This window comes from Macaca mulatta, chromosome 17 (genome assembly GCF_049350105.2).
Source record: "Macaca mulatta isolate MMU2019108-1 chromosome 17, T2T-MMU8v2.0, whole genome shotgun sequence".
NCBI classification, from domain to species: Eukaryota; Metazoa; Chordata; class Mammalia; order Primates; family Cercopithecidae; genus Macaca; species Macaca mulatta.
The window spans coordinates 39,364,937-39,391,105 of NC_133422.1; the positions used below are offsets into that span (position 1 = coordinate 39,364,937).

The 26,169-nt window shown below is 35.5% G+C and overlaps 1 protein-coding gene across 1 annotated transcript in view; it reads right to left on the bottom strand.

The window, feature by feature from the left end:
• DIAPH3 (diaphanous related formin 3) overlaps positions 1-26,169 on the bottom strand; it is a 491,959-nt gene that overhangs the window by 216,116 nt on the left and 249,674 nt on the right. Inside the window, exon 20 of the mRNA XM_077973974.1 lies at positions 22,301-22,402. Within this exon, the coding sequence (XP_077830100.1) occupies positions 22,301-22,402 (102 nt within the window). The remainder of the gene's footprint in view (positions 1-22,300; positions 22,403-26,169) is intronic.

The following is a 26,169-nucleotide window of genomic DNA, read 5'->3' on the forward strand; positions in this document are numbered from 1 at the left end:
TTTGTATTCAATATTGCATTCAATATTGAATACTTACTTACATATAACCACTCTCAGTTCTGTAATACTGAAACTTTGAAAACTATTTGTTCTTATTTTAGCCATCAAATCAATCACTGGGTGATCACCTTAAGTTGTACAGTTCACTATAAACTTTGTTAGTGTAGCTCTGTGGAAAGTAAGATTTGTTTTCTTAGCCCCTGTTAGTGAAACTCAATCGCCAAACTGTTTTCCCTGGGGAGTTCATCAAGATATGATGTAGGTTTTATTAGTGCGGCTCTAGAGTAGGTCTTTCTTTAGGATGTGGCCCTACTTCCTAAAGCACCAGCTTTTCCTTATTTGACTGAATGCCAAATATGCTAGTGAAGTGTTAAGGTGATCTCTGTAATCTGGCAGAGCCAGAAGTCCAAAGCTGAACCTCTAGTATCTCTGTTCCACTCTCACCCTGTAGCAGCTGCTATCTGACTAGTCTTGCTCAGTGTATGAACACTCCAGCTCCCAGCACAGACACAAGGGAGATACCCACATGGACTACTGGAGTTTCTTTCTGCACAATTCCTTCTCCATTAGTGCTCTGCCTTGTAGATACCAGCTGTTTCACTGCCATAAATTCTGATCTTTGCCTCCTCAGCTCAGAGAACTATATTCTCTGCTAGAACTCAAATCTCTGAGATCTAACTGGAAAACTGTCACCAAGCTATAGGCTGAGTATTCACGAAACTTGTAAGTTTCTGTTCTCTCAAGAACTGCAGCTTTTCTCTACTGCTTGTCCACTGTCTGAAAACGGTTGACCTGGATATTTTGTCCAGTTTTATCATTGTTAGCAGTTTATATATTTTTTTATATGTATTCCTAAGCATTTTTTAAGTTTTCTGATGTTGATGTCAACATAATTTTTTTACAACTTTTTACTATAATTTCAGTTTTTAAAATACAAAAAAAATCGTGTACCCAAATTAAACATGCTGTCCACATATTGCTCCACTTAATTTATCATATTCTTTCTCTCTCTTCCTCTCCACATATATACATATATGTATGTATGTATGTATGTATGTATGTATAAGGTGCTCTCCACAAGTTTTTCCAATGTTAAATTACTATTTATTTCCTTTATAATTAATAATTTATGGAAGCTGCGTTGAGGCTATGTAAATAGTATGTATATAACCTGTTTTCACCAAATTTTCACATTTGTATCAACAGAGATAGCATACTAACTAGAAAAATACAGAATCTACTCAACTTTATTAAAACTGAACTTTATGGACCCTTTCAGAAACAACAGTACCTTCAAGAGCATGACATAAAAGTGCAAATGAACCAGAATATATCTACAATAATTACCCTTTAAGCCACAACTGCAACAAAATTGCCTAACTCTTCAGTAATTTAGTTCCATAAGTCCAGCCTCCCCTTTTCCATTATGTTTCCAAAATAGTCTTACAAGAGTATAGGTAAAGCAAATCTCAAACCTCATAATGAGATTTGAAGAGTACAGAAAAATGATTCTTAGGCACTAGATGAAAGTCACATCTAAAAGCAACCTTAAAACAATGTTGTTTGCAAAGTGATGAATCATAAGAGACCTTTTTGCTTATAACTACAAAATGCTTTAGGCTGTATTTCAAATGAATGATGCATGGCTAGTATTTAGTATGTGACTATAATGATGTTTTGCTTTGTTTTTCCAAATGAAAGAAATTAAGCAGATTGTGCCATAAAATTTCAACACTACATAGATGGTCTAACTAGAAAGCATCATGTTTCCATATCCAAAAAAAACAAAAATTATCATCAAAAAAATAAAAACAATCCACAATTCTATGATGAAATAAAATGCCCCCACTTTTTAGCAGGAATTTAGTGGTGCAGTGGGGATTTTAGATTTTAAATCACAAATTAGAAAAAGCAGAAACTAAGAAAAGTTCCCAAGACATACTTTGAATTAGCCATCAATTCAAGTTCCTGCTTAAATATTCTAGGTAATTTTTTACCTCAAAGTTAATCTTCAGCCATTAAAAATAAATTGTGAAAGCACTGAAACACAGAAACCACTGCTCAAAGCAACTTTAAGTCCAGTAGGCACCTACAGCAAACGGAAACACAAGAGTGAGTGCCACCATAAGAAATGAAGCATGGCCTTAGTGTCAAAAAAACCATGGTTCATAGCTGAGCTGTAATAGTTACCGGTTGAGAACACAGGTTAAAAAGTTGCCTCATCTATGTAATGGTAATGCCTATTTCTGGGGTTATATGAAAATGAGATTTAACTTTACTCATTCATTTGTGTATCAAATATTTATTGAACTCTTATTTATGTGTCAAACACTGATTTAGGCCCTGAAGATTCATATTAAACAAACAAACAAGCAACAACAACAAAAAAACAAGAACCTGGTACACATGGAATATACCATAAGCAAGCAGAGGGAGAAGGGGAGAAAAAGAGAGAGAAAAACCACAAACAAATCAGATCATTTTAAACAAAAATAAATGCTATAAATAAATGACAAATAGGGTAACATAGATAGAGAATGATGGGTGCAGCATCTTTATAATGAAAACTTCTATAAGGAAGTGGCATTTGGGCCCTAGAGGAAACAGCAAGAAAAAACCTAAAACAAGAACAAGAAAATGTACATAGCTGAAACAGTGGAAAAGGACAAGGGTAGTAAAAGTTGGGATTACAGAAACAGAGACTACATTATCTTAGAAATTATCATGAAACTGGAAACCATTAGAAGGGTCAAAGAAAAAAACTGAAAGAATTCATTGGCACTAAAAGAAATGTTAAAGGCATTTCTTCAGGAAGAAAGGAAGTGATTTAGGATAGAAGTCTAGATTTATACAATGATATGAATAACACTGGAAATGGCATATAGGTAAGTAGATATAAAAGACTTTTTTTTTAAAATAAAAAGACTTAAAATTTCTTTCAAAAATAAATACTCCAAGTCCTAAAGCACCAATAATATAGCAAAACAAAGAATAAGAGTGAATAAGTCAAAAAAGATAACATAGACTCATTAAAAATACTCAATCCAAAAGAAAGTAGAAAAACAGTAGCAAAGAATAGATGAGATAAATAGAAAAGAAATAGTAAGATGCTAGATTTAAACCCTGCCATATGAATAACCAGATTAAATTAAAATGGTCTAAACATTTCAATTAAAAGGCAGAAATGGTCAGATTGAATTAAAAAGCAAAACTCAATAGACTGTCTATAAAAACTGTAGGTTAAAAGGAAAAGGATTGAAAAAGACATAGCATGCTATCAGTAATCAAAATAAAGCTGAAGTGGCTATATTAAGATAACACAAAGTAAGTTTCAGAAACCATTAGAGTATTTGAAGCTTGTGAATGACATAAAATCTCATTTAATTTTATAACAAGAGTCAGTAGCTGCTATGTGAAAATAGTATATTCAAAACATGAAGCACAGGTCCTGAAACACAGTAAATAATAAATGGCAAATACAAAAATACATATGGCATGATGAACCGCCATAGCATCATCAACTCTAACATTACATCTTTTCTCAACAATATTGTTCTAAGATTAATAACCAGATTTTATTCTACTTTAAATTTGGCTTTCCATTGCCATTTCATTAACATTTACGAAACAAACACACTATAAGCATGGCAACCCCTGCCGTACTTTCAGAATTTTATTTAACAAAAGAGGGATTATGAGAATTCATTAAAATACTACAAATGTGATACTTACATTCTACAGTCACTTGGCTAAATCCTCTGAACTTGCAAGTGGTTAATTAACTACATGTTCAAGATTGATCATGGACCAGGTAAAGGTCAGTTAGTCACAGAGTAAAAGGGAAAGCTGGAGCTGGGGAGGTAGGATCCAAACAAAAAACAATGCAGTCAGATCCCTGAATGCAATTCCAGCCAGCTAATGGTTTTATATCTATCTTTAAAAGCGGACATCACTAGTAGACATTCAAATTTTTGATGGTCTTTTAGGGAGGCAGGGTCAGGGGTAGAGATACACACAGTGTGACACAGGAAAAGCCCTCTATGTTGCAGATTAGTTTATTAAAAAATAATGAACAAGAGAATCTTTTTCTATGATATTTGCTAACCAGCTCATATTTTGAACAATAACTCTGCCCACATACTCTTAAATTACTAATTCCTTGCCTTTTTAATCTATGCGACTTTACAAATTCTTGTTTTTCACTGATGCCAGAATACTAATAACTAAAGTATTTCTCTATATTCCAAACATAAACCCATTAAGAACTACAGCTTTCTCTGTTAGTATTGATTGCATGCAGTTTTTATTCTTTGTTTCCATGTTAGGACAAGTAAAATTCATTCAGGGACTTCTAAAAATAAATTGGTGGCCTTTCAATAATTCATCTGGTATTTGGGTTATGCTTTACTTCAAGCCTTTGATTTGGTGGGTGCATTTTGGGAGCATTCAGATCAAATCACTGTGATACATTTTTTTTTTCCAGGCAACTCCTCTGCCCTTCAGTAATAAAGTATGCCCGTTGTTATTGTCTGAGGATGTCAGAAGGGCCAGGTCTGTGATCTGCAATTTAAGCAGAATGGGAGATACTAAAATGTGGGAAGACAAAGGAAAACCTATTGAAGATGAGACATCAGGTGGCATTCAGGTGATGGACATAATAAAGGATAAGGCTATAATTAAGACTCGTGGGCATAAAAAAATAGGCAGAAACCTGCATGTTAGGAAGTACAGGTTGAGGAAACAGTGGTCTCTAACTGCTACGAGAGATCATCAGTGAGGCCAGCAGTCAAAATCACGGATAATTCCAAAGGAAGTGGTAATAAGAATTCAGTAAGAAGTAAGGAGCTAACCATAGCAGACACAGTCCCTCCCAAGGGAAAAAAAAAAAAGAGAGAGAGAGAAGAAAAGAAGCCCCCCCGACCCACCCAAAAGCACATAAAGTAATAGAATAATAGAACAGACAATTGAGCAGTAAAGAACTCCTGTAAATGAACTGCAAATCACTAAATAAAGATTGTCATGAAGCTAACTGAACTCGTTCTCTCTTAATTACATTAAAAATATAAAATACTTTTGGAAATTCTGGGTCAGAACTTAGGAAAAACAAATACAGTGTCAAGGAAACTTATAATAATATAAAGCTGCTGGAACCTTAAATCTTTTCAGAACACACTAGCATTCAAGTGATCAGAATGATTTAGGCACTTTACTGTGGCTAGTGATTCCAAGGGGAGCTACTTAAAAAGGAAACATTGATAAAATAGGGTAGAAAGACTCCATCTGTCCACAACATAAAACTTCAGTAACACCACATAGTTTACTATAAGAAGATGACACATAATGCTACAAGGAACAAAATATTGACAGAATAAAAACTGACCTAATGACAATTTCAGCATAAAGCCACAAACTGAGAACCCTTAAACAAATTAAAATTTATATTACTAAGTATTGACTATTTAATGCATAAATGTAAGTCAATATACTGTAAGTGGGACAGTATAAATACAAAAAAAGGATTTTCCTAACATATAACAATTTTAACAAATTCCTAGATTTTCCCTGCAGAAGGAATTTGGACAAACATAGTAAGTCAAATGATTTGGTAGTGGTGATGCTGGTGGCATATAAGTTAGTGCTAGTGTTTCACTAAATGGGAAAAAATCACTTTGGCTATTTGGTATCTGCTCTTCTAAATAACTGTAATATCTGGACATGGATATAAAATTGGCATCCTTGGAAAACAAAGAAAAATAGCAGTAATGGAAAATAGCAGACTTGCAGGATAGGAAACTTGACCCAATGTTAAAGGAAAAAAAACAAAACAAAACGACAAAACACATTTATCTTGTAGAAAGAGCCAAGTTTGGTATGGAAGACAAGGATGTCTAATGATGCGTATAATTTAATAAAAAATAAAAATATAAGAAAAGCAAAAAAGGGAAGAAAAATCAACTCAGACAAAGATTATAATTAACCAAATACACATGGGGCCAAAACACCACCACCCTTTGTCCCAGTAGCCACAACGTGAACGAAGTTAAATAAAACTTCTAAAAGTTGATTCTGAGTATCTCAGAGAAATTTTCAAGTGCTTGGCCTCGGAGTGCCAGTTTCCTTGTTAAGCTGGGGACAGAAAATGGAGAAAGTCAGTGGTCAGGGAAGAGAAGTCGGTGGTCAGGCCACAAGAATAATGAGCCAGACGAGGTAGTCGACATTCTAGAAGTGTACACACTCACTGGGCTCTTTAAGGATGGGCGGGGCATTCCTCTCCCATTTGGGTCTTTTATTTCTGAAGACAGAAAATAGGGACAAGACCAATCCTAAACAAAAACATAAGTAAGTTAAACTCTATTTTTAAAAACCTTTCCCTTTGCATTCATTTACCTTTTTCCCACCTCCTGTGTACCTAATCCTTTACCAAATATATCAAGAACTCTGCGCCTAAAAAAACCACAGTGTGGTAGAAGCAAAATGAAATATGGAAATGTAAGTTTAGAAATCCTCAGTTTCAATTTTTCTCTTTTGCTTATGGCATGTGGAGGGAGTTTTGGATAAGTAGTGTATTCTATATGAGTTTCTGTTCCTGTAACCCTGAGGAGCTATTATAAAGAATATATAATATACATGTATATAAGCATACTTTGTGAACTAAATCACTAAATAAACTTCATATAACTGCTATGTAATTTCTTGTCTGCTCTATAGTGGCTCATTTGATGCGATATTATGCCATTAACCTGAAACTCCAAAATTGACCTCTCTCCCCACTCCCTTTATCCAAACCATCATCTTTTGAGTATCATAAGTCACAGATACCATATTTTAAAAATTAATCAGACTAAAGGAATGTAGAGTAAGATTTTAATCTCCTCTAGGTATCCTAAAGCATTATATGAATTACAAACAGAAGGCTGACCTGATGTTTTATAGTATCTCAGATAGTTACATGAACTGCAGTATTTTTGGAGGGGGAGGAAGGGTCGGGGAGGAGGGCAGTCCTTGAATATACTTCCATAACAACTACTAGTCTGTTATTATATACAACTCATTGATTTTAATTTCAGGGGATTCTGAGAAATCCAGGATACCTAGTCAGAGAGTTAGAGGTAAAATGCATTTAAAGGCTCATATTTCTAGCCTCAACATGTGCAACTAATATCAGAAGAGAAGCTTATTCTAATTATTGTTTTTGTAATTTAGATTATACTCTTGAAACCCATTCTGTTGAAAAGCAAATAAATAACCCAGCACCGTGTCTCAATATGAGATCTGGAAGTCACAATAATTGATCACACTGAAATGCTCATCAGTTAGTATCTACCTTTATGTCAACCCCTATATGGCATCCCGTTTGCTACTTTTCACTGAAATCAATTGTGTCTGCTTGAAGTACAGAAAGTCTGGAAGGTAAAAATTGCTCAAAAAGAGTTATTAAAAAAATTATATGTGTTTCATAAAATCATTGAGAAAGAAGAGGGTATCAAAAGAAGACAGAGTACAGGAGAGCATCTGAGTAAGACTCTTATTCAAGTGTTAGAAGATAAGGGAAAAGAGCCAGGGAGGAGTCAGACATTAAAAGCACAAGGGAGCCAGAAGAGAGAACAAAAAGTAGATAAAACTAATAGGGTGAAATGCTGACCAGAGGTCAAGAGCACACAAAATGAGAAATGAAAGGACCTAAGCTGAATCTGGAATTATGAGGTTGTCTATATCACAAAGAGAATAACTCTACAACAGTGATGGGAACAAAAGCATATATATATAACATGCTAAAGAATCGTAGAATAGTGAGAGAGAAAATTCTAACTCTAAAGTGGAATATAGTTCTTAAAGAAAATGGGTGCTGGCCGGGCACAGTGGCTCATGCCTGTAATCCCAGCACTTTGGGAGGCTGAGGCAGGTGGATCACGAGGTCAGGAGTTCAAGACCAGCCTGGCTAACATGGTGAAACCCTGTCTCTACTAAAAATACAAAAATTAGCTGGGCATGGTTGTGTGCACCATAATTGCAGCTGCTCGTGAGGTTGAGGCAGGAGAATCATTTGGACCCAAGAGGCGGAGGTTACAGTGAGCCAAGACCATGTCATTGCATTCCAGCCTGGGCAACAGAGCAAGACTCCATCTCAAAAACAAAAGAGAAATAAAAATAAAAATAAACGAAAGTGGGTGCTGAACTAGATCACAACAGATGAGAAGAAAAACCTGCAAAATAAAAATAAGAGAATGAAGGCTGGGCATAGTGGCTCACGCCTATAATCCCAGCACTTTGGGAGGCCGAGGCAGGTAGATCACTTGAGGTCAGGAGTTCGAGACCAGCCTTGCCAACGTGTTGAAACTCCGTCTCTACTAAAAATAGAAAATAATTAGCCAGGCATGGTGGCACATGCCTGTAATCCTAGTTACTCAGGAGGCTGAGGCAGGAGAATCATTTGAACCTGGGGAGGTGGAGGTTGCAGTGACCTGAGATTGTGCCACTGCACTCCAGCCTGGGTGACAGAGTGAGACTCCACCTCAAAAAAAAAAAAAAAAAAAAAAAGAAAATGAAAAAGAGAATGATGATAGCAGCTAACATGATTGGGCATTTGCTATTCACCATACACGATGCACATGCATGCTCTCCTAATTGCACCACAACTCTGAGACAGGTTCTGTATTCATGCATATTTTATAAATAAAGGAAACAAAATTGAGAGGTAGTATGAAACTCGTACAAAGTTTCATAACTAGATGTGGTAAATTCAGAATACAAACCCAGGTCTTCATAATCACATTAGAAACACAAAGAAGGACAGTTGAAGGTATCTGGAATACTAAGACAAAGTTGTTTTAACTCAGATTCAAGTCTCAATACTAAGAACATATTGCCAGGCAAGCCTCAATAAGCCAAGAGCTAAATGATTTTAGTTTTTCATATTTAAAATAAATAAAGCATCTGAGGGAAATTCACTTATTCATTCATCAATATTTATTGTATAATACCAGATATTGTTTGAGGCATTAGGAATTCACCAGTGATTACCTGAGAGAATATTCCTACCACCATAGATACTTATGCCAGGCTAACTAGGTTAGTGGACAGAGCATAATACAGTAAATGATAAGCTGATGAGTACTAGTGAGAAAAATAATGCAGTGAAGAGGTGTAATGGTTAATACTGAGTGTCAACTTGATTGGATTGAATGACGCAAAGCATTGTTCCTGGGTATATCTTGAGAGTGTTGCCAAAGGAGAAGATTAACATTTGAGTAGGTGGACTAGGGGAGGCAGACCCACCCTCAATCTGGGTGGACACAATCTAATCAGCTGCTAGCATGGCTAGGATAAAAGTAGGCAGAGGAACATTGAAAGACTAGACTGACTAAGTCTTCTGGTCTCCATCTTTCTCCCGTGCTGGATGCTTCCTGCCCTCGAACATCAGACTCCAAGTTCTTCAGCTATTGGACTCTTGCACCTGCACCAGAGGTTTGCCAGGGGCTCTCGGGCTTTGGTCACAGACTAAAGGCTGCAGTGCCAGCTTCCCTATTTTTGAGGCTTTGGGACTCCCACTGGCTTCCTTGCTCCTCAGCTTGCAGATAGCCTATTGTGGGACTTCACCTTGTGATCTGGTGAGTCAAAACTCCTTAATAAACTCCCTTTCATATATACATCTATTCTATTACTCCTGTGCCTGTAGAGAACCCTGACTAATACAAGAGGAAAAGAAGTATTCTGAGCAACTGATAATGCAATTTCAGAGAAGGTGCTTTGAGAAGACTTCCACAAAGGACCTACGAAAAAAGACCAGAAAGAAATGAGAGAACAAGCCATTTGAATAACTGGAGGAGGCAAGGTATAAGTCCGAAATTCTCAAGAATGTGACTGGCATGTTTAGGAAACAGTATAGAAGCCATATGATTAAAGTTGCCTTAGCCAGGGGGAATGGTAGAAGATGAAGTAAGAAATACCAAGTCAGGGACAAATTATGTAGAGCCTTGTAGACTACTACAAGAATTTTGGACTTTCCTCTGAGATGGGAAGCCATTGTAGGGTAATAGGTAAAACAGAACATTATGTGACTGAAGTCGTTGGCTGTTGTATCAATAATAGACTGTATTAAATATAACTTGAGATGCTATATCAAATTCTTTCACAAATTTTACATGCATGTGATACAAAACACAAGCAAAATTTTGTGCCTTTTACCATCAATTAAAAAGAAGAGAGATCAATATAAGTCACAGTTGAAATTTCAAACTTTTTGAGAAACTCACCAGTATTAGCAGCTCAAGGGAATATCATATTATTCTGATCATGCTGTGTTTTTATTAGTTCTAATAAATTAAAGAATTGCAGAGTTATTTAATATAGCTGACATTCTAATTTCAAGGGAACAAGAGTAACAAAAGCTCATAAGAGAATTCATTCAGAGCTCAATTCCACTTATCCTCCCACTCTACAGAGAACACAATTGGCAGCATGTGAGTGATTTTTCCCTGTAACGTCAGGATTTGATATTACTATTTTGATGGAGATTTGAACTAAATGAACTCAATCCCTTGATTAAATGAGAGTTATTTTATCAAGGAATATGCCTGCACACTTCTGGCATTTTAACTTTGTCTTAGTTCATAATATAGGAACTATATATTTATTATCATGATGTATTAGAGATTATTCCATTTTCTTCCATATGAGAGCAAGGTCTGGAGGCAAAAGCAGTTTTTTTTTTTTTTCTTTCACTGCACAGACACACATTCTCATGACCACTAGCTTCTTTCTAAATGTCCCTGATGAATTATATACCCTACAAATGCCAAATATCACTCTCACTCCAACTTATGGTTAGTTTTTGAAACAAACTGCAATAGTGTCATATTATAAAATCAACTTGTAGAATTCCCTAGATAAGGGCTTGCAATTGTCCTTTGAGAGGTGGTAACCAGCAGCAAAAACAAACAAAACCTTGCTGATGGTGTGCCCCTCTCCAGAGAGAAGACTGAGAAAAACAGTAAGGTTTGCATATTTCACCTTGCCTTTCACTGCCTCTTGCGTTACATTTCTAATTCACTCCCTCAGTGATCTCATCCACTCCTATAGCTTTGTATGTGACCCGTATGCTACCAGCTTCCAAATTTATACCTTCATCCCTGAACTCCCAGCTTATACCCCCAAATGCATACTTCATATGTCCACTTAGAGGTCAACAGTTATTTTCCCTTCCATAATCTGCTTCTCTTTCGAGACTTTCCTTCATCTCTATAAAACTCTTATCTAATTCTACAGCCTAAGAACCGTGGAGTTATTCATGATTCCTCCTATATCCCAAATCCAATCTGTCGGAAACTCTACTTCCCTCTTTCAAAATCATCCAGAATCTACTTCTCACCAATGACACTGCTGCCAAGTCTGTCAAGCTACCACTAATTCACACATTAATAATGAGATCATTGAAATAGCATGTTAACCAGTCACTGGCTTTAATTATATTCCTCACCTCACCCTACTATCTGCTTCTCCATATAGCTACAAGCATAACACTTCTATGGCATCAGTCTGATCATGTCACCCCTTTGTTTATAACTCACTAACAGCTTCCTTAGAATAAAAGCTTTCTTAGAATAAAATCCATGATTCTCACACTATGGCTGCAAGGTCACGCATGATCAAGGCCCTGGTGGCCTCTGTATACCATCTCCCACCATATCCCTAGTTTCCTCTGCCACAGCCACTGGCCTCACATAGCCAAACTCACTTATCCCTCAAGGCCTTGGTGTTTGTGGTCTCTTCTGTCTATAACCTGCTTCCTTGAGATATCCACACCTCTAACTAAAGCCACTCAGCCTTCTGCTCAACTCTTACCTCTTCCCAAAGTCCTTCCTAACCATGCAAATTGCACACACAAACACACTCATCCTACCACTTCCTGCAGAGCGTTCACTACTATCTGATATTACATTATTATTTATGCATATATTATTACCATCTCCAATGAAAATATAAGACAAATAAGGTCTAAGAGAAGGATCTTCGCATTAAACTCAGAGTCTGCAGCAATACCTAGCACACAGTAGGTGTTCAATATGTATTTGTCAAAGGATGAACAAATTATTGCTGAATCAAGGAGACAAAGTAATCAAAGAAAATTTATCAGACAATGGTACAGTCTACCAATACAAACTCAAAGTTTAAGTTCATCCAACAAAATCCAAGTCCCTGAAACATCCTAAGACTGAAACATACACTACTGGAATAGTTGCTACCAGGAGGCATTTCCCCAGAATCACCTAATGAGAGTGCAAATAAAAATGTACAAAGTTCTTAAGTATACCCAACCTATCAGCAGTAAAAGCAATGTTAAGTTTCACCATTAAAAAGCCTCTAATTTTCCATGAATGTCAGTATATTTGGTTAAATCAATGAATGGATTACACATTATTTTGGACTGTTAAACACGTAAAGAAAAAATGTGTATGGTTGATATGGTTTGGATTTGAGCCTCCACCCAAATCCCAAGTCAAACTGTAATTCCTAATGAGGTGAGGCCTAGTGGGAGGTGACTGGATCATGGGGGCAGATTTCACCCTTTGGTGCTGTTCTTATGATAAGAGTTCTCAGGAGATCCAGCTGTTTAAAAGTGTGTTGCACCTCCCTCCCACCATCCTCCTGCTCTGGCCATGTAAGACATGCCTGCTTCCCCTACACCTTCCACCACGATCATAAGTTTCCTGAGGCTTTCCCAGAAGCTGATGTTGCCATGCTTCCTGTACAGCTTGCAGAACTGTAAACCAATTAAACTATTTTATTTATAAATTACCCAGTGCCAGGTATTTCTTTATAGTCCTAGCACTTTGGGAGGCCAAGGCAGGCAGATCCCTTGAGGTCAGGAGTTCAAGACAAGCCTGGCTAACTTGGTGAAACTCCATCGCTACTAAAAATTCAATAAATTTAGCCAAGCACGGTGGCACACACCTGTAATCCTAGCTACTCGGGTGGCTGAGGCATGGGAATCGCTTGAACTAGGGAGGCGCAGGTTGCAGTGAGCCAAGATCGTGCCACTGCACTCCAGCCCGGGCAGTGAAGTGAAATTGTCTTCAAAAAATAAAAGTAAAAATAAAGTGACAAAAATAACTGAAAACAATGACTCAATGCTTATGATTTTAAGAGATGCACACCTCTAAGATTTAAAATAGCTAAAAATATAGTTACGAAATAATAGTCTATTATTTCAAACAAATGTTCTCACTGTGTAATGAAAGATTCCCAGACGAAATTACCAAATGGCTGTCTACAGCATCATGGAACTTGAGGGACCTTGGACAACTGGACAAAGCAGTAGCAGTGGATGAAAGGAACTTCTCTTTTCCAGGAAGAGAAGACGGTAGATTCTGCCAACTTCAGACTGGCACAATTTATGTAATTGACAGACAAGATCAAAGATGAATTATTAGAGAAAAGGCAGTAGTAATTACAAGAAACTAAAATGGGTTCTTGAAAAAAATTATATCAGAGTAACTGTTTGCCTTTTGTTAGGAGATTGAACTCTGGGAAACATGACTGATTTTGTATCTGGACATTTGCAAAGCCTTGAAATATTCAACACCTGAGGAATGCAAGAAAGACCTGGAGATATTTAGTCTGGGAAAGCGTTGGTTTGGTGGAGATATCCTTTCACCTATCTTGGTTAATGTTTTTTGTAAGTGTTTCAGTAAGCCATGATTCTTATACCAAATCACAATTTCCTCAACATCTGTTATGAAATAAAAGCACTAAGTACTAAAACAAGTATTTGTATAGAGTGCCATGAGTAGTCACACTCAAAACAACATGGCTTTCTGAGGTAAAGATCAGGAACACGCTCCATCTAAAAGGTGTTGTACTAGACAAACCTACAAGTTAAATGGCAAGATCACTTAGGGTTTAAGTTCTGTTCTTTAAAACAAAAAAAAAAAAGGTGAATTATGCACCAAGTTATTGATTTCTTGGTCTACTTTTGAATTAACCCATTTTCACTCATAGAGAAATCATCTACAGATTCATTTTTAACAAAAATATCAAAAATATTCAACATGATTTTTAAAAACACTGTTTTCATTTTATTGTTCTTGCTATATTTTTTCCATCCTTTCTGTTCAACACTTCCTTATTTCTTACATTCACTTAACCTATATGTATATATTATGTGGCACTATGTGCCAGTAGATGTGCCACGTGCTGTGAATAGAAAGATGAGCACAATACACTCTAGCCTGTCAAAAAGTTCAGAGAACAAATGAAGACTGTGACTTGTAAAATCACACTTATATTCCAGTATAATGCAAGCTATTTAGAGATATGTACAGGGTTCTGTGGTAACAAAGAGGAAAGATACTGAATTTTGTCTAGAATGAAGTGTTAGGGAAAGCTCCCCAAAGAGGCTTCCTCAAAGGGGAAAGAAGGGAAAGGCGGAATATTGACAGGCTTGAGCATGATGGTTTCAGAGCTCAACAAATTGTCTAGCAATGATGAGGCAGAGAGAAAAAAGTAAGATAGGAGGTAGAAGGTGAATGGCAGGAACTGCTTCATTTAAAGACGTAATGCCGGGTGGAAAGGATGAGATTAGAGATGAGCCTGAGGAAACATTTAGGGGTAATGGGTATGTTCATTATCTTGATTGTTGTAATCATTTCATGGACGTTTTCATATGTCAAAATTAATCAACTGCTACACTTTAAATATATGCCATATGTTGTATCAGTTTACCTAAATGATACTTTTTCTAAAAGTTCTAATACTATTCTAAGAATTTTGGGTATCAGTGTGAAAGTCTCGGGGAGCAACTGAAGGAATTTAGAGTCAGTGAAACTCATTTAGGGGCATTTCATTCTCCATTTTACATCTTTACAAGATCCTCTATTTAATCAAATTAAAGAATTAATCAACTGCTATTTTCCATGCACCTATCATGTACAAAGGACCAATGTGTCCCTAAAAAAAAATCACATCTCTATCGTTAAGAGAGTTATACAGATCTTCTTTATTTTAATTCACTTTTAAAACCAAACTTCAAAGATGCAAGATACAGCAGACATCATAAATAAAAGTAAAAAGACAAGTAAGAGGCAGTGAGAAAAACTGCAAATATTTACAAGAGTAGCACTATGGAATATATAAGGAGCTCTTACAAGCTATAAGGCAATAAAATAGGAAAATAAACAATATTAATAGGCAATTCTAAGAAAAAATATAAACAACCAATAAATATATAATAACTGCTTCAATCTCATTTAATAACCAGGAAATATGAAATAAGTAAAATAAAAGTCACCAACCAAAAAAGAAAAACAGTATCAGTGATTATGCAAGGAAAGAATCCTCACTTACATTATTCATAAAAGGGTAAGCTCTGCCAGGAGTGGTGGCTCACGCCCATAATCCCAGCACTTTGGGAGGCTGAGGCGGGCAGATCATGAGGTCAGGAGATCGAGACCATCCTGGCTAACACGGTGAAACCCCATCTCTACTAAAAATACAAAAAATTAATTGAGCATGGTGCTGGGCGCCTGTAGTTCCAGCTACTCAGGAGGTTGAGGCAGGAGAATGGTGTGAACCCGGAAGGCGGAGCTTGCAGTGAGCCAAAATCGCACTACTGCACTCCAGCCTGGGTGACAGAGTGAGACTCCATCTCCAAAAAAAAAAAAAAAAAAACCAAAAAAAGTATAAGTTCACATGCCTTATTGAAAGACAATTTGACAGTAACTAGCAAGATTAAAAAGGTCTTTCAATTTAGCAATTCAAAGACTAAGTATGATTGTGAGATGATTTACACCTATTCACTCTCAATTTATTTAATATTCAGAACGATACAAAGTAGGTAGGCACTATTATTGTCCCTGTTACAGGCAAAATAATGTCCCTCAAAGATATCCATGTCCTAATACCCGAAACTTTTGAATGTGTTACCTTACCTAGCAAAAGGGAATTTGCAGAGGTCATTAAGGATCCTGAGATGGGGAAGATTATCTTGGATTATCTGGGAAGGCCCAATATAATCACAGGGTCCTTATAAGGGAAGCAGGAGGGTAAGAGAAGGGGTTGTGACGACAAAAATAGAAGTCAGAGCATGCTGAACCATGAGCCAAGGAATGCAAACAGCTTCTCAAAGCTGGAAAAAGTAAGGAAATAAATTTTTCCCCTAGAGTCCTCAGAAGGAATGTACCCAAGTTAAACCATTTTGGACTACTGATGTCCAGAATTGTAAGATCATAAACTTGTGTTGTTTTAAGTCACTAAGTTTGTGGTTAATTGGTTATAGCAGCAACAGGAAACTAAAATAGTCCTACTTCATAAATAAGAAAACGGAGATACGAAAAAATGAGTAACTTCCAAAAATTGTATAGCTAGGAAGAGGTACAGCTAGGATTTAAACCCAGACCATGTGCAATACTAATGCACTACCTTCAAATACATATATAAAGATGCATACAGAATTATTTTTTTAAAAACCTGAGGCAGGGAGGGAAACTACAAGTAAGTGTCCTTCATTAAGAAAATGATTAAAAGGAAAAATCATAATACGGGCTATGAAATACAATGCAAGAATTTAAAAACAGTACAACATGAAAAACATATTCAAAACATATGACACAGCCAAAAAGTTTCAGAACAATGGATTTTTTTTAATGTTCATATGAACATGCACACATTGGTAAATACATAGAAATGGAATTAGAAGTCCAACAGATTGTTAAAAATGATCATTTGTGTGGAATGAAATGAGGCAGTGGGATACAGTGGATATCTACGTTGTATTCGATATTTTTATGTTATTTGAATGTTTTACAACAAGAATATATGATGTATTTTAAAGCAAGGGATTTTTAATGCAGGGAGATATGCATGAACTTCCTACAATATTTTTCATTAAAAAGGCCTCAGCTGCACAAAGTTTAAAAGCCCTGCCCTACAGTGACACCAAATGGTGGTAGATCAAAATACAGCACACAAACAAGACATCTGTTCGATTCAATCTTCCTATGTTTGATTTCTTTGAAGAACAGGAAGCTTAACAGAATTAAATAACGCAGAGACAAATACTCAAAAACCTAGAATTTTTAATCAAAGAAAGTCTAGTACACCAAGCTTCAACTGCAAATTTTTAGGCTTCTTTCCAAACTTCAGCTAATCTTCTGATCCACTGTATATTTATATAAATCATTTCTCACAGTTAAATCATGCCACTGTGAGCACAGTGATTTTACCTAATAGCTTATTGATCAAAGAAAGCCTACAAATACAAGAAATGTAGTCATACAACTAAAGTCAGGCTCTATTCCACCGGAACCAACCTTTGGTAAGTAGGTAATATTTTGGAAAGATGGACGAGAAGGTGTTGGGTATAAACAGGGATGGAAAGAATCCAAGAAGAGACACAAGCAATGACTCCAATTAATGACAAAGTATATTTTCATTTGTTAATCTAGTGATAGAAAATTAAGCTGAGTAAAAGAGAAGGCTATTGCCTCTCAAATATAAATCAATTTCTCCATAAGAAAATTTTGTCCTGGACTGTCCAGGGAAAAGAATATTTCAAATTAAGCACATTAGTCAGTATTCACTGTCCTCTGCCCAGAACCTAAACAAACAAAAACAGCATGTAAATGGCCTTATTCATTACAAGCCACTACATGAGATAGACCACCTCTCAGTGCACTCCTCTAAAACACCATTGGCCAGGATCCTTAGTCTTTTAGCATTAAATGAGAGTTATTGGATTTTTGATGTGTTACTTTTCATATACCAAAATCTCCTAGAAAACATAGGACAAATAAATATATGATCATATACAAAAAAAAAGTCAATAATATAATTAAGCTCTAAGGCCTTGAAATCATATAACTGGATTTCAGTCCTAACAGGTACAAGTCAACCTACGACCACATGTCACCAGCACTACTTCACCCCACACATGGATGATCAGTGCTAGAACACCTTGAGAGCTATCCTGATCAAATGAGTGCATGGCCAGTCATAAGAACCACAAGGAGATCAGTTTTAGAAAGTAACTTAAGTTTCTGAATTACTATATAAGTGACAGATGAACGACTAAGAACTGAGTACCACAAAAAGTATCCATGTCTACTACATATACATTTAAGACTCTTAACCAGAAAGAGAGGTAATATCAGCATTAAATAATTTTGCTTCCAATTTCAACAGAGACATAAATATGAACATAAAGTCTATATTACAGAAAACATGAAAAAAAAGAATATTAATGGTTTAGTGGTCAAAAGTTTCAAGGATATACAAGTTAATAGAAATTGACATAATAGTTCCCATAGTAAATTTGTATACCATACTCTATAGGATATAGAGCCCCGGAAAACTGTATCTAAGTAATACATGATAAAAGTAAGACATATGGCCGGGCACAGTGGTTCACACCTGTAATCCCAGCACCTTGGGAGACCGAGGTGGGTGGATCACAAGGTCAAGAGATTAAGATCATCCTGGCCAACATAGTGAAACCCCATGTCTACTAAAAATACAAAAAAAATTAGCTGGGCTTGGTGGTGTGCATCTGTAGTTCCAGCTACTAGGGTAGCTGAGGCAGGAGAATCACTTGAACCCAGGAGGCAGAGGTTGCAGTGAGCCAAGATCACACCACTGCACTCCAGCCTGATGACAGAGCTAGACTCCGTATCACAAAAAAAAAAAAAAAAAAAAAGTAAGACATTTCCAGTATACAAACTATATATGCTAATTGACCTTAATTGACATTGGTTACTAATATTTTAGGTGTGTTACTTTTACACCCTGCCTATCAAAAAGAAAATAACATAAATAAACATCAATGTCCTGGTGGAGCTACACCTTATGTTTTTTAACTAATTCTTATGGAGAATTAAAGTTCATTATATAATGCAAGCAACTTGACTGAATTTAATCTACTGTCTCAAGTTTGGGTGACAGTTTAAATAAACACAACCTTTCAGAAAAATTTGTAATTAATGTGAATCAAATTAATGAATTCACATAACTGGATAAAAGAAAACAAACTTAGTGGCAAGTAAAAATTGTAGAATTTTAACTAATTTTTGTTCAAATGAAATTGCTGGAAATCACATCAGTCTATGGAACTTAAACATGAAAGAGTTAACAGTTAATTTTTATTCAGTGAAAAACAAATGAAAAGTCAAGCTTTGGTCCTATTTGGAGCTGGGAAAGCACTAACGTTAACCCAAACTCTTGACTTTTTCTTATTTCTAACTGTGTGATGACTTCTGAGGTAAAAATGATTAGTACATTTCTAACACACTTTAAATCTAGGCTAAATCAAGAAGTAAACATGTTTTTAAGGCAAGGATGTCTTGTAGATATCTGGAGTTTAGTTCACTTCAAGTTAATTGCCCATTTTTTATACAAACACTTCAAAAAGTTTATTACTTTAAAAATGAAATAATATTATGGAAGACTTACAGAAATATATATGGTAATTATAATCAATTTCTTAAAATCATCAAATTACTGTATTACTGATACAATGTTGATAAACTGAAAACACATCATTGTTTAGTAAGTTAGCAAAAGTGTTTAATCTAGAAAGGAGTACAGAAAATTTCAGACATTCCAGACTGTCTAACACTCTTTGTCCAGTTTTTTTTTTTTTGGTGGGGGTGGGGGGGTAGTTAATTATCAAGGATTGTTTGGATCTTTAAGCAGGTTTCCAACTTCTTTTTGGAGAGCAGAAGTTGAGAAGTAGTGGGAGCCAGATTGGAAATGGTGAAAAATAGAAATGGAAAAAGGTAAAATCTAAGAACATTACTACTTGACAAAAAATAGAACAAAACAAAAATATTTCATTTTGTTCCTCAACTTTCAGTCTGATTTTTCCACCAATACAATTACCTTTTAAAATATTAGTACCACAGAAACCAGAACTTAAAACAATTTGTTCAAGAGTATATTGTCATAATCAATAGGTGACTAAAGCATTGTTCATACTGCTTATAGAGGATGTTTTTCAACACCATAACACTTTCCAAATTATATTCCAATGGCACTCAGGTATGACCCAGCATGGAATGTGTAGATTCCAGATCAAGTTTGAGTTGACATGTCCTGAAAGGGAAGTGGTCCATTCCCATCTTAAAATCAAAACTATTACCTTTAGCATTGGTATCTGGGAATACATTTGTTTTAACTGCTGATCCCTAAAAGTACACTCTTTGTAAATCAAAGCTCTTTGATGTGAACTCTTAACAAGGCATAACATGGCGATTTTAAGTAAATTGAAAATATCTGCAAATTTGAGCAGTCTTCTTGAATCACTAGAACACAGTAGTTATAAATCTTTACTATACTGATAGGCAACATAAAAAGCTACTTGTGGCCGGGCGCGGTGGCTCAAGCCTGTAATCCCAGCACTTTGGGAGGCCGAGACGGGCGGATCACGAGGTCAGGAGATCGAGACCATCCTGGTTAACATGGTGAAACCCCGTCTCTACTAAAAAATACAAAAAACTAGCCAGGCGAGGTGGCGGACGCCTGTAGTCCCAGCTACTCGGGAGGCTGAGGCAGGAGAATGGCGTGAACCCGGGAGGCGGAGCTTGCAGTGAGCTGAGATCCGGCCACTGCACTCCAGCCTGGGTGACAGAGCGAGACTCCGTCTCAAAAAAAAAAAAAAAAAAAAAAAAAAAGCTACTTGTTAGATAGGCATTTTCATATAACCCTGCATGGTATCAGATTTAATATATATGGGAAATATTTCAAAATTGTAATTTAACACATTATTTTAATTCAAGTGTCAAAACATAGGTAAAAACAAACACTCTAAATAGTCTGTGGTTAAAATGTAATGCAAATTCTCCCTTATCCACCTATTCTCATATGGAAGACATGGCAAATAGAGTGTCAAATAGACAAACTGACCAGATAATAGAAAAGAAAGCAAGCAAGGAAATACAGAAAAAAGGAGACAGAAAAAGGGCAGGCAGGGAAGAGAATACCCTCAAGAATTGGATTAAAAAGCAAAAACTTTTTTTGTTTTCTTACAGACAATGAGTTTAAAAGTTTTAGAACAGGCCCGGCAGGGTGGCTCACATCTGTAATCCCAGAACTTTGGGAAGCAGAGGCAGGTGGATCACCTGAGGTCAGGAGTTTGAGACCAGCCTGGCCAATGTGTTGAAACCTTGTCTCTACTAAAAACACAAAAAAATAGCTGTGTGTAGTGGTTGGCGCCTGTAGTCCCAGCTACTCAGGAGGCTGAGGCAGGAGAATCACTTGAACCCGGGATGCACAGGTTGCGGTGAGTCGATTGCATCACTTGCACTCCAGTCTGGGTGATAGAGCAAGATCCTCTCTCAAGTATTAAAAAAAAAAAAAATAGACTGTGAATAAGGAAAATCATGCTTTTTCCTTTTGTGTTCGATTTGGAGTTTTTTTTTTTTTTAACTTTGGTGGTAGCGAGGAGTAGAGTGTGTTTATGAAGAGATAGGAAGGAATTTAAAAGCAAATGTCTACAACATGCCAAATATGAGGTGCAGGCACAGCTATTAAGTGAATCAACCTGAATTTTTAAAATTCTGTCAAACAAAATTCCTGGAGATTATTAATATAACTGAAGATGAAAGGGGAAAATAATCTTACTAGAGAAACAACACTATAATATTGTTATAATGACAAAGTGTAACCAACCTAAAAATAATAATTTGACGGTAGGATAAAAAAGCACAGAAAAGAAATCTTGATAAAAATCTTAAAATTTTAAGTTGCAATACAGCTAATATATGCCATTGGAGATTATTTTTCACCACTTTAGACCCAGGCTTCTATAAATAAAAGGCTGGAACAAGATGATTATCAAGGTACCTCAAAGATTTTCTAAAGTGAATTCATTTTTCATCTTCATTGCTAAGAAAGAGGCTATATTTATAATTTCAGTCTACTATGAGTTGAATTCAAGTAAGTGATCAGAAAGAGAAACTGAAGCTACTCTTGCAATATGTTGGAATACACAGCTCTAGAATAAATCACAAATATACCTCTCTATTCATAAGAAGTACAGTTTTATTTTACATTTTGACATTAAATAGAGAGCAAAAGAAATTATACATACACTCTTCAAAAGCCCTTTGGACTTCACTTAATGCCAGAGTTTCAATGTATATTTTAAATCAAGATAATTTCACATGAATAACCTTAAGTTAAAAAAAAGTAAGATGGATATGAAATGTAGGTGATTGCTTACATGCTTTTTTACATTTGGCGATATAAAAACACTTGACAGGTTCTCTTGTTTGGCACAGTATAAAAATCCTCTCTGAGACTCGGTACTTACCACGACAGCAAACTGCTCAGGTTCACATAAGTTGTTATATTCACTCTTGAACTGAGACAATGAATTTAATTGCTCTTGATCAGGAAGATGCTTTATTAAGTTCTAAAAATTAAAACCAGAAGGAAAGATCTTCACTAAATGTACTTCTTGAATTTTAAAAATATAATTTAAAAACTACTGAAAGAAAACCAGTGAAGTTAATCTTCAGTTTTATTTCTAGGTAACCTCCCTCCTAATAAGTCTTAAGGAAAATTCCCTGCATCTTGAAAACAGTCAATTTTCCATTTCTCTATCCTGGAGTTATTATATATTCAAATCAAGCACTACTGAAACTGAATGTTTATTTGATTAGCTATATAATTGAGAAAGAGAACTCAACCTATACCAAAGGAACAGCTTTCTCACCTGGATGAATGTGATCCATTACATTTCAGCTTTAGGGAATTAAATGTCAGAAATTTCAGGCAAAGCCAAACATATTTTAACACTTCACTCAGGGGTATAAAAGAAATCATCATATTGTTACAAAAAGGCATGGGAAGGGACAGAATAGAAATCAAGGGAATTTTAATGGCAGTGCTTGCAAGATTTACTAATAGGATTACAGTTTTAATATTAAAAACTGAAGATGTCTCTAAAACAAAGTAACTTTTCTGATGTGAAAGAAATTTTAAAAGGTGTTGAAGACACATGATGATTGATATACCTTGCAGATAAAAGGCATGTAGAGGTCCTTTAGAAACTTAAGTAAGCCACACACTTCAACAACAGAACTACTTGAAGAAAGATTAAAGGAATACACAAGACTATGTCTTCCTGATAGAACTTAAATGATTAAACAATCCCTTGGACAAAGTCTATATAGATCCTCTGTATCAAAATACAGTCAACTATAATAGTGTTACAAGAAGTTAGTGCATTGATATTAAAAATAAGATAAAAAAGAGTGGTTGGTGCTCACAATTCCAAATTACAGCATAAGTAAATTCTGTACAAGCCCAAAGTCGAATACAAACTATAATTAAGCCTAAATCATGCTATATAGATTTATGGGGAGAAATTCCCCAAAGGTGTTATTAGTTAAAAATACTGTTAGAGAATGTTATACATCAAAAGCAATTAGATCAAAGAATAAGTTATTGACTCACTGTGTACCTTTGGACAAAAACTTGGTTAACTGGCCAAAAACAAAACAAAAAAAAAAGTGGCATTTTAAGATCATCCCTAAACAAGTATTCACTACTAATAATATCAAATTGAATAAAAATAAAAGTATATGATTTCCCCGCATAAACAGAAATTTCTCTTAGCAGAATTGCTTGAGACCAAAAGACATGGTTGTTTATATTTTCTTTTGACCCATTCTAGTTGACAGCTGGATTGTGAGTTAGATTTTATTACTTCAGGCTTCTGAATTTCTTTAGCATCCTTTTAGATGACAATCAAATCCCCCTGAATAGCTCATATATAATTAGATTTTCATCTTTAATCCAAACTTTTTAAATTTTTTCACTTCATTAATTTTACATTCTAACATAAAAATACCATTGTGATTTTAAGTGCATGGTCGCAATCTCCCTTTGTTTCTCCCCTTACAAATTCCCCATACCCTTTGCAAATCTTAAGCTCTTGTTCAGCTAAATTCTGCACAGATATGCACACATGCCCAGCTTCCCTCACAGCCCACAGTATTATTACTGCCAAAACAATTGCCTCTCACTACATTTTTCATGCAACTCCTCTGCTCTATTCTACATCTATACTTATTCAACCTTTACGTACCCTTGCCTCCACATGTACACTCACAAAGCATACGCCCTCAATATATTCTATAGGTCTAAACCAATCTTAAAACTTTGCTTTCCTTGCTTTACAATTATGTATGTAAATATCATTTCCCTTGCCAAATCATAAATTCCAAGAAGATCAAGTCTAATTCTTATTGAGCCTAACATACAGCCGGGTGTTGCGGCTCACGCCTGTAATCCAGCACTTTGAGAGGCCAAGGTGGGCAGATCAGTTGAGATCAAGAGTTCAAAACCAGCCTGGCCAACCTGGTGAAATCCCATTTCTACTAAAAATACAAAAATTAGCTGCGCATGGTAGCGGGCGCCTGAAATTCCAGCTACTCAGGAGGCTGAGGCAGAAGAAGAGCTTGAACCCGGGAGGCGGAGGTTGCACTGAGCTGAGATCACATCATTGCACTCCAGCCTCGGTGACAGAGTCTCATTCTGTCTCAAAAAGAAACAAAGGTAATAAAAAATAAAAATTATTGAGCCTAATACAATGCCCTGAATATGGTACATAAAATAAACTATTTGCAAAATGAATTAATAAATGACTGGTGTGACAAACAAAAGTAAATGGGTAAGAAATGATGTGGAAAAGTGGCATGAAAAATGGCAAAACAATGACATACTGCTGACCTGTACATATATACGAATAAGTAACTAAATATGTCAAAATATAACCATCACAGTGAACACAAAGAACCAAAATCATGATTATTACAACATAAAGCTCTGTTTCCATGCCCTGGTCAAATAGGAAGTTCTTCACATTAAAATGAGGACTATACTTTTAAAATTAAGAGTTCAAATAGCAAGAAATTTTTACTTTTTAATGAATATATTAAAACCTTATATATGTTCAAAATAAATTTTTACATTTTAGAAATACCCAAGGCTGGTTTTATATTTAGAAAGTATGATAAGCACAATAATGACATCCATTCCTAAAGATGTACATGACTAATCACCAACACCTATGAAAATATTAAGTTACATGGCAAAGGGAATTTAGGTTATAGATGGAATTAAAGTTGCTATCAGCTGACCTTAGAGTGGTTATCCTGAATTATTTGGATGTACCCAATGTAATCAAAAAGTTCTTAAAAGTAGAAGAGAGAAAAACAATAGAGCTGGAGGGAGATGTGACTGTGAGACAAAGGAATCGAGGAATGCAAGATTGCTGGCTTGGAAGATGAAGGAATGGTTCTATTAGCCATGGAGTATGAACAACCATGAGAAGCTGGAAATACAAACAGATTCTTCCCTAGAGCCTACAAAAAGAAACACAGGCCATTCTGCCAGTACTTTGATGTTAGCATAGTAAGACCAATACCAGACTTCTGTTTTACAGGAATGTAAGATAATAAATTTGTATTATTTTAAGCAAATAAGTTTTTGGTGAATTGTTACAGTACCAATAAAAAACTAATACGTTACAAAATATATGGAGCTGAATGTACTTAAGACATGAATTTTAAAAAGCAAATCATCTCTTTTCTATTATATAACAAAACGACGTGTTCATTTAAAACATTCATGTAATCAAGCTAAAAGCTACTCTGTAAATATTTAACTAATTCATTATAAGAAATACAAACAAGTATTAAGTAGACAAATTTTATTTAAGGAAGTTGGAATCTATTCCCAGCAAGAAGGCACACACATAATCAACATGAATGAAGATGAAAATCCAGTAAAAAGAAAGTGAAAGAGAAAAAAATGCTTAAATAAGAGCAGCTGAATCAGGTAGTTTATTAGTCTCAGAGACTCACAGCACAAATCACTAGTGAAATTATGACCACTACATTTAGAAGACAAGATAGGAAAGGCAAAACTTAGAACAACTTCCAAAGATATAATTTATTGATTAGTTAAAATGTTCAAAATAATTTTAATTGCTTGTTGGCACTAACAAGTATTTGGTTTCTTTTTATTGCTAAGTAATCATTTTCCTAAATATATCCGATATCAGAACAAAAGATGGTAAGCTGAAGATAATCTCTCACTATATAATTTGTGTTTTGATTCTCCAACTTTAAATTTTATCAAGATATACATTATTGATTTCTTATGTGGAAC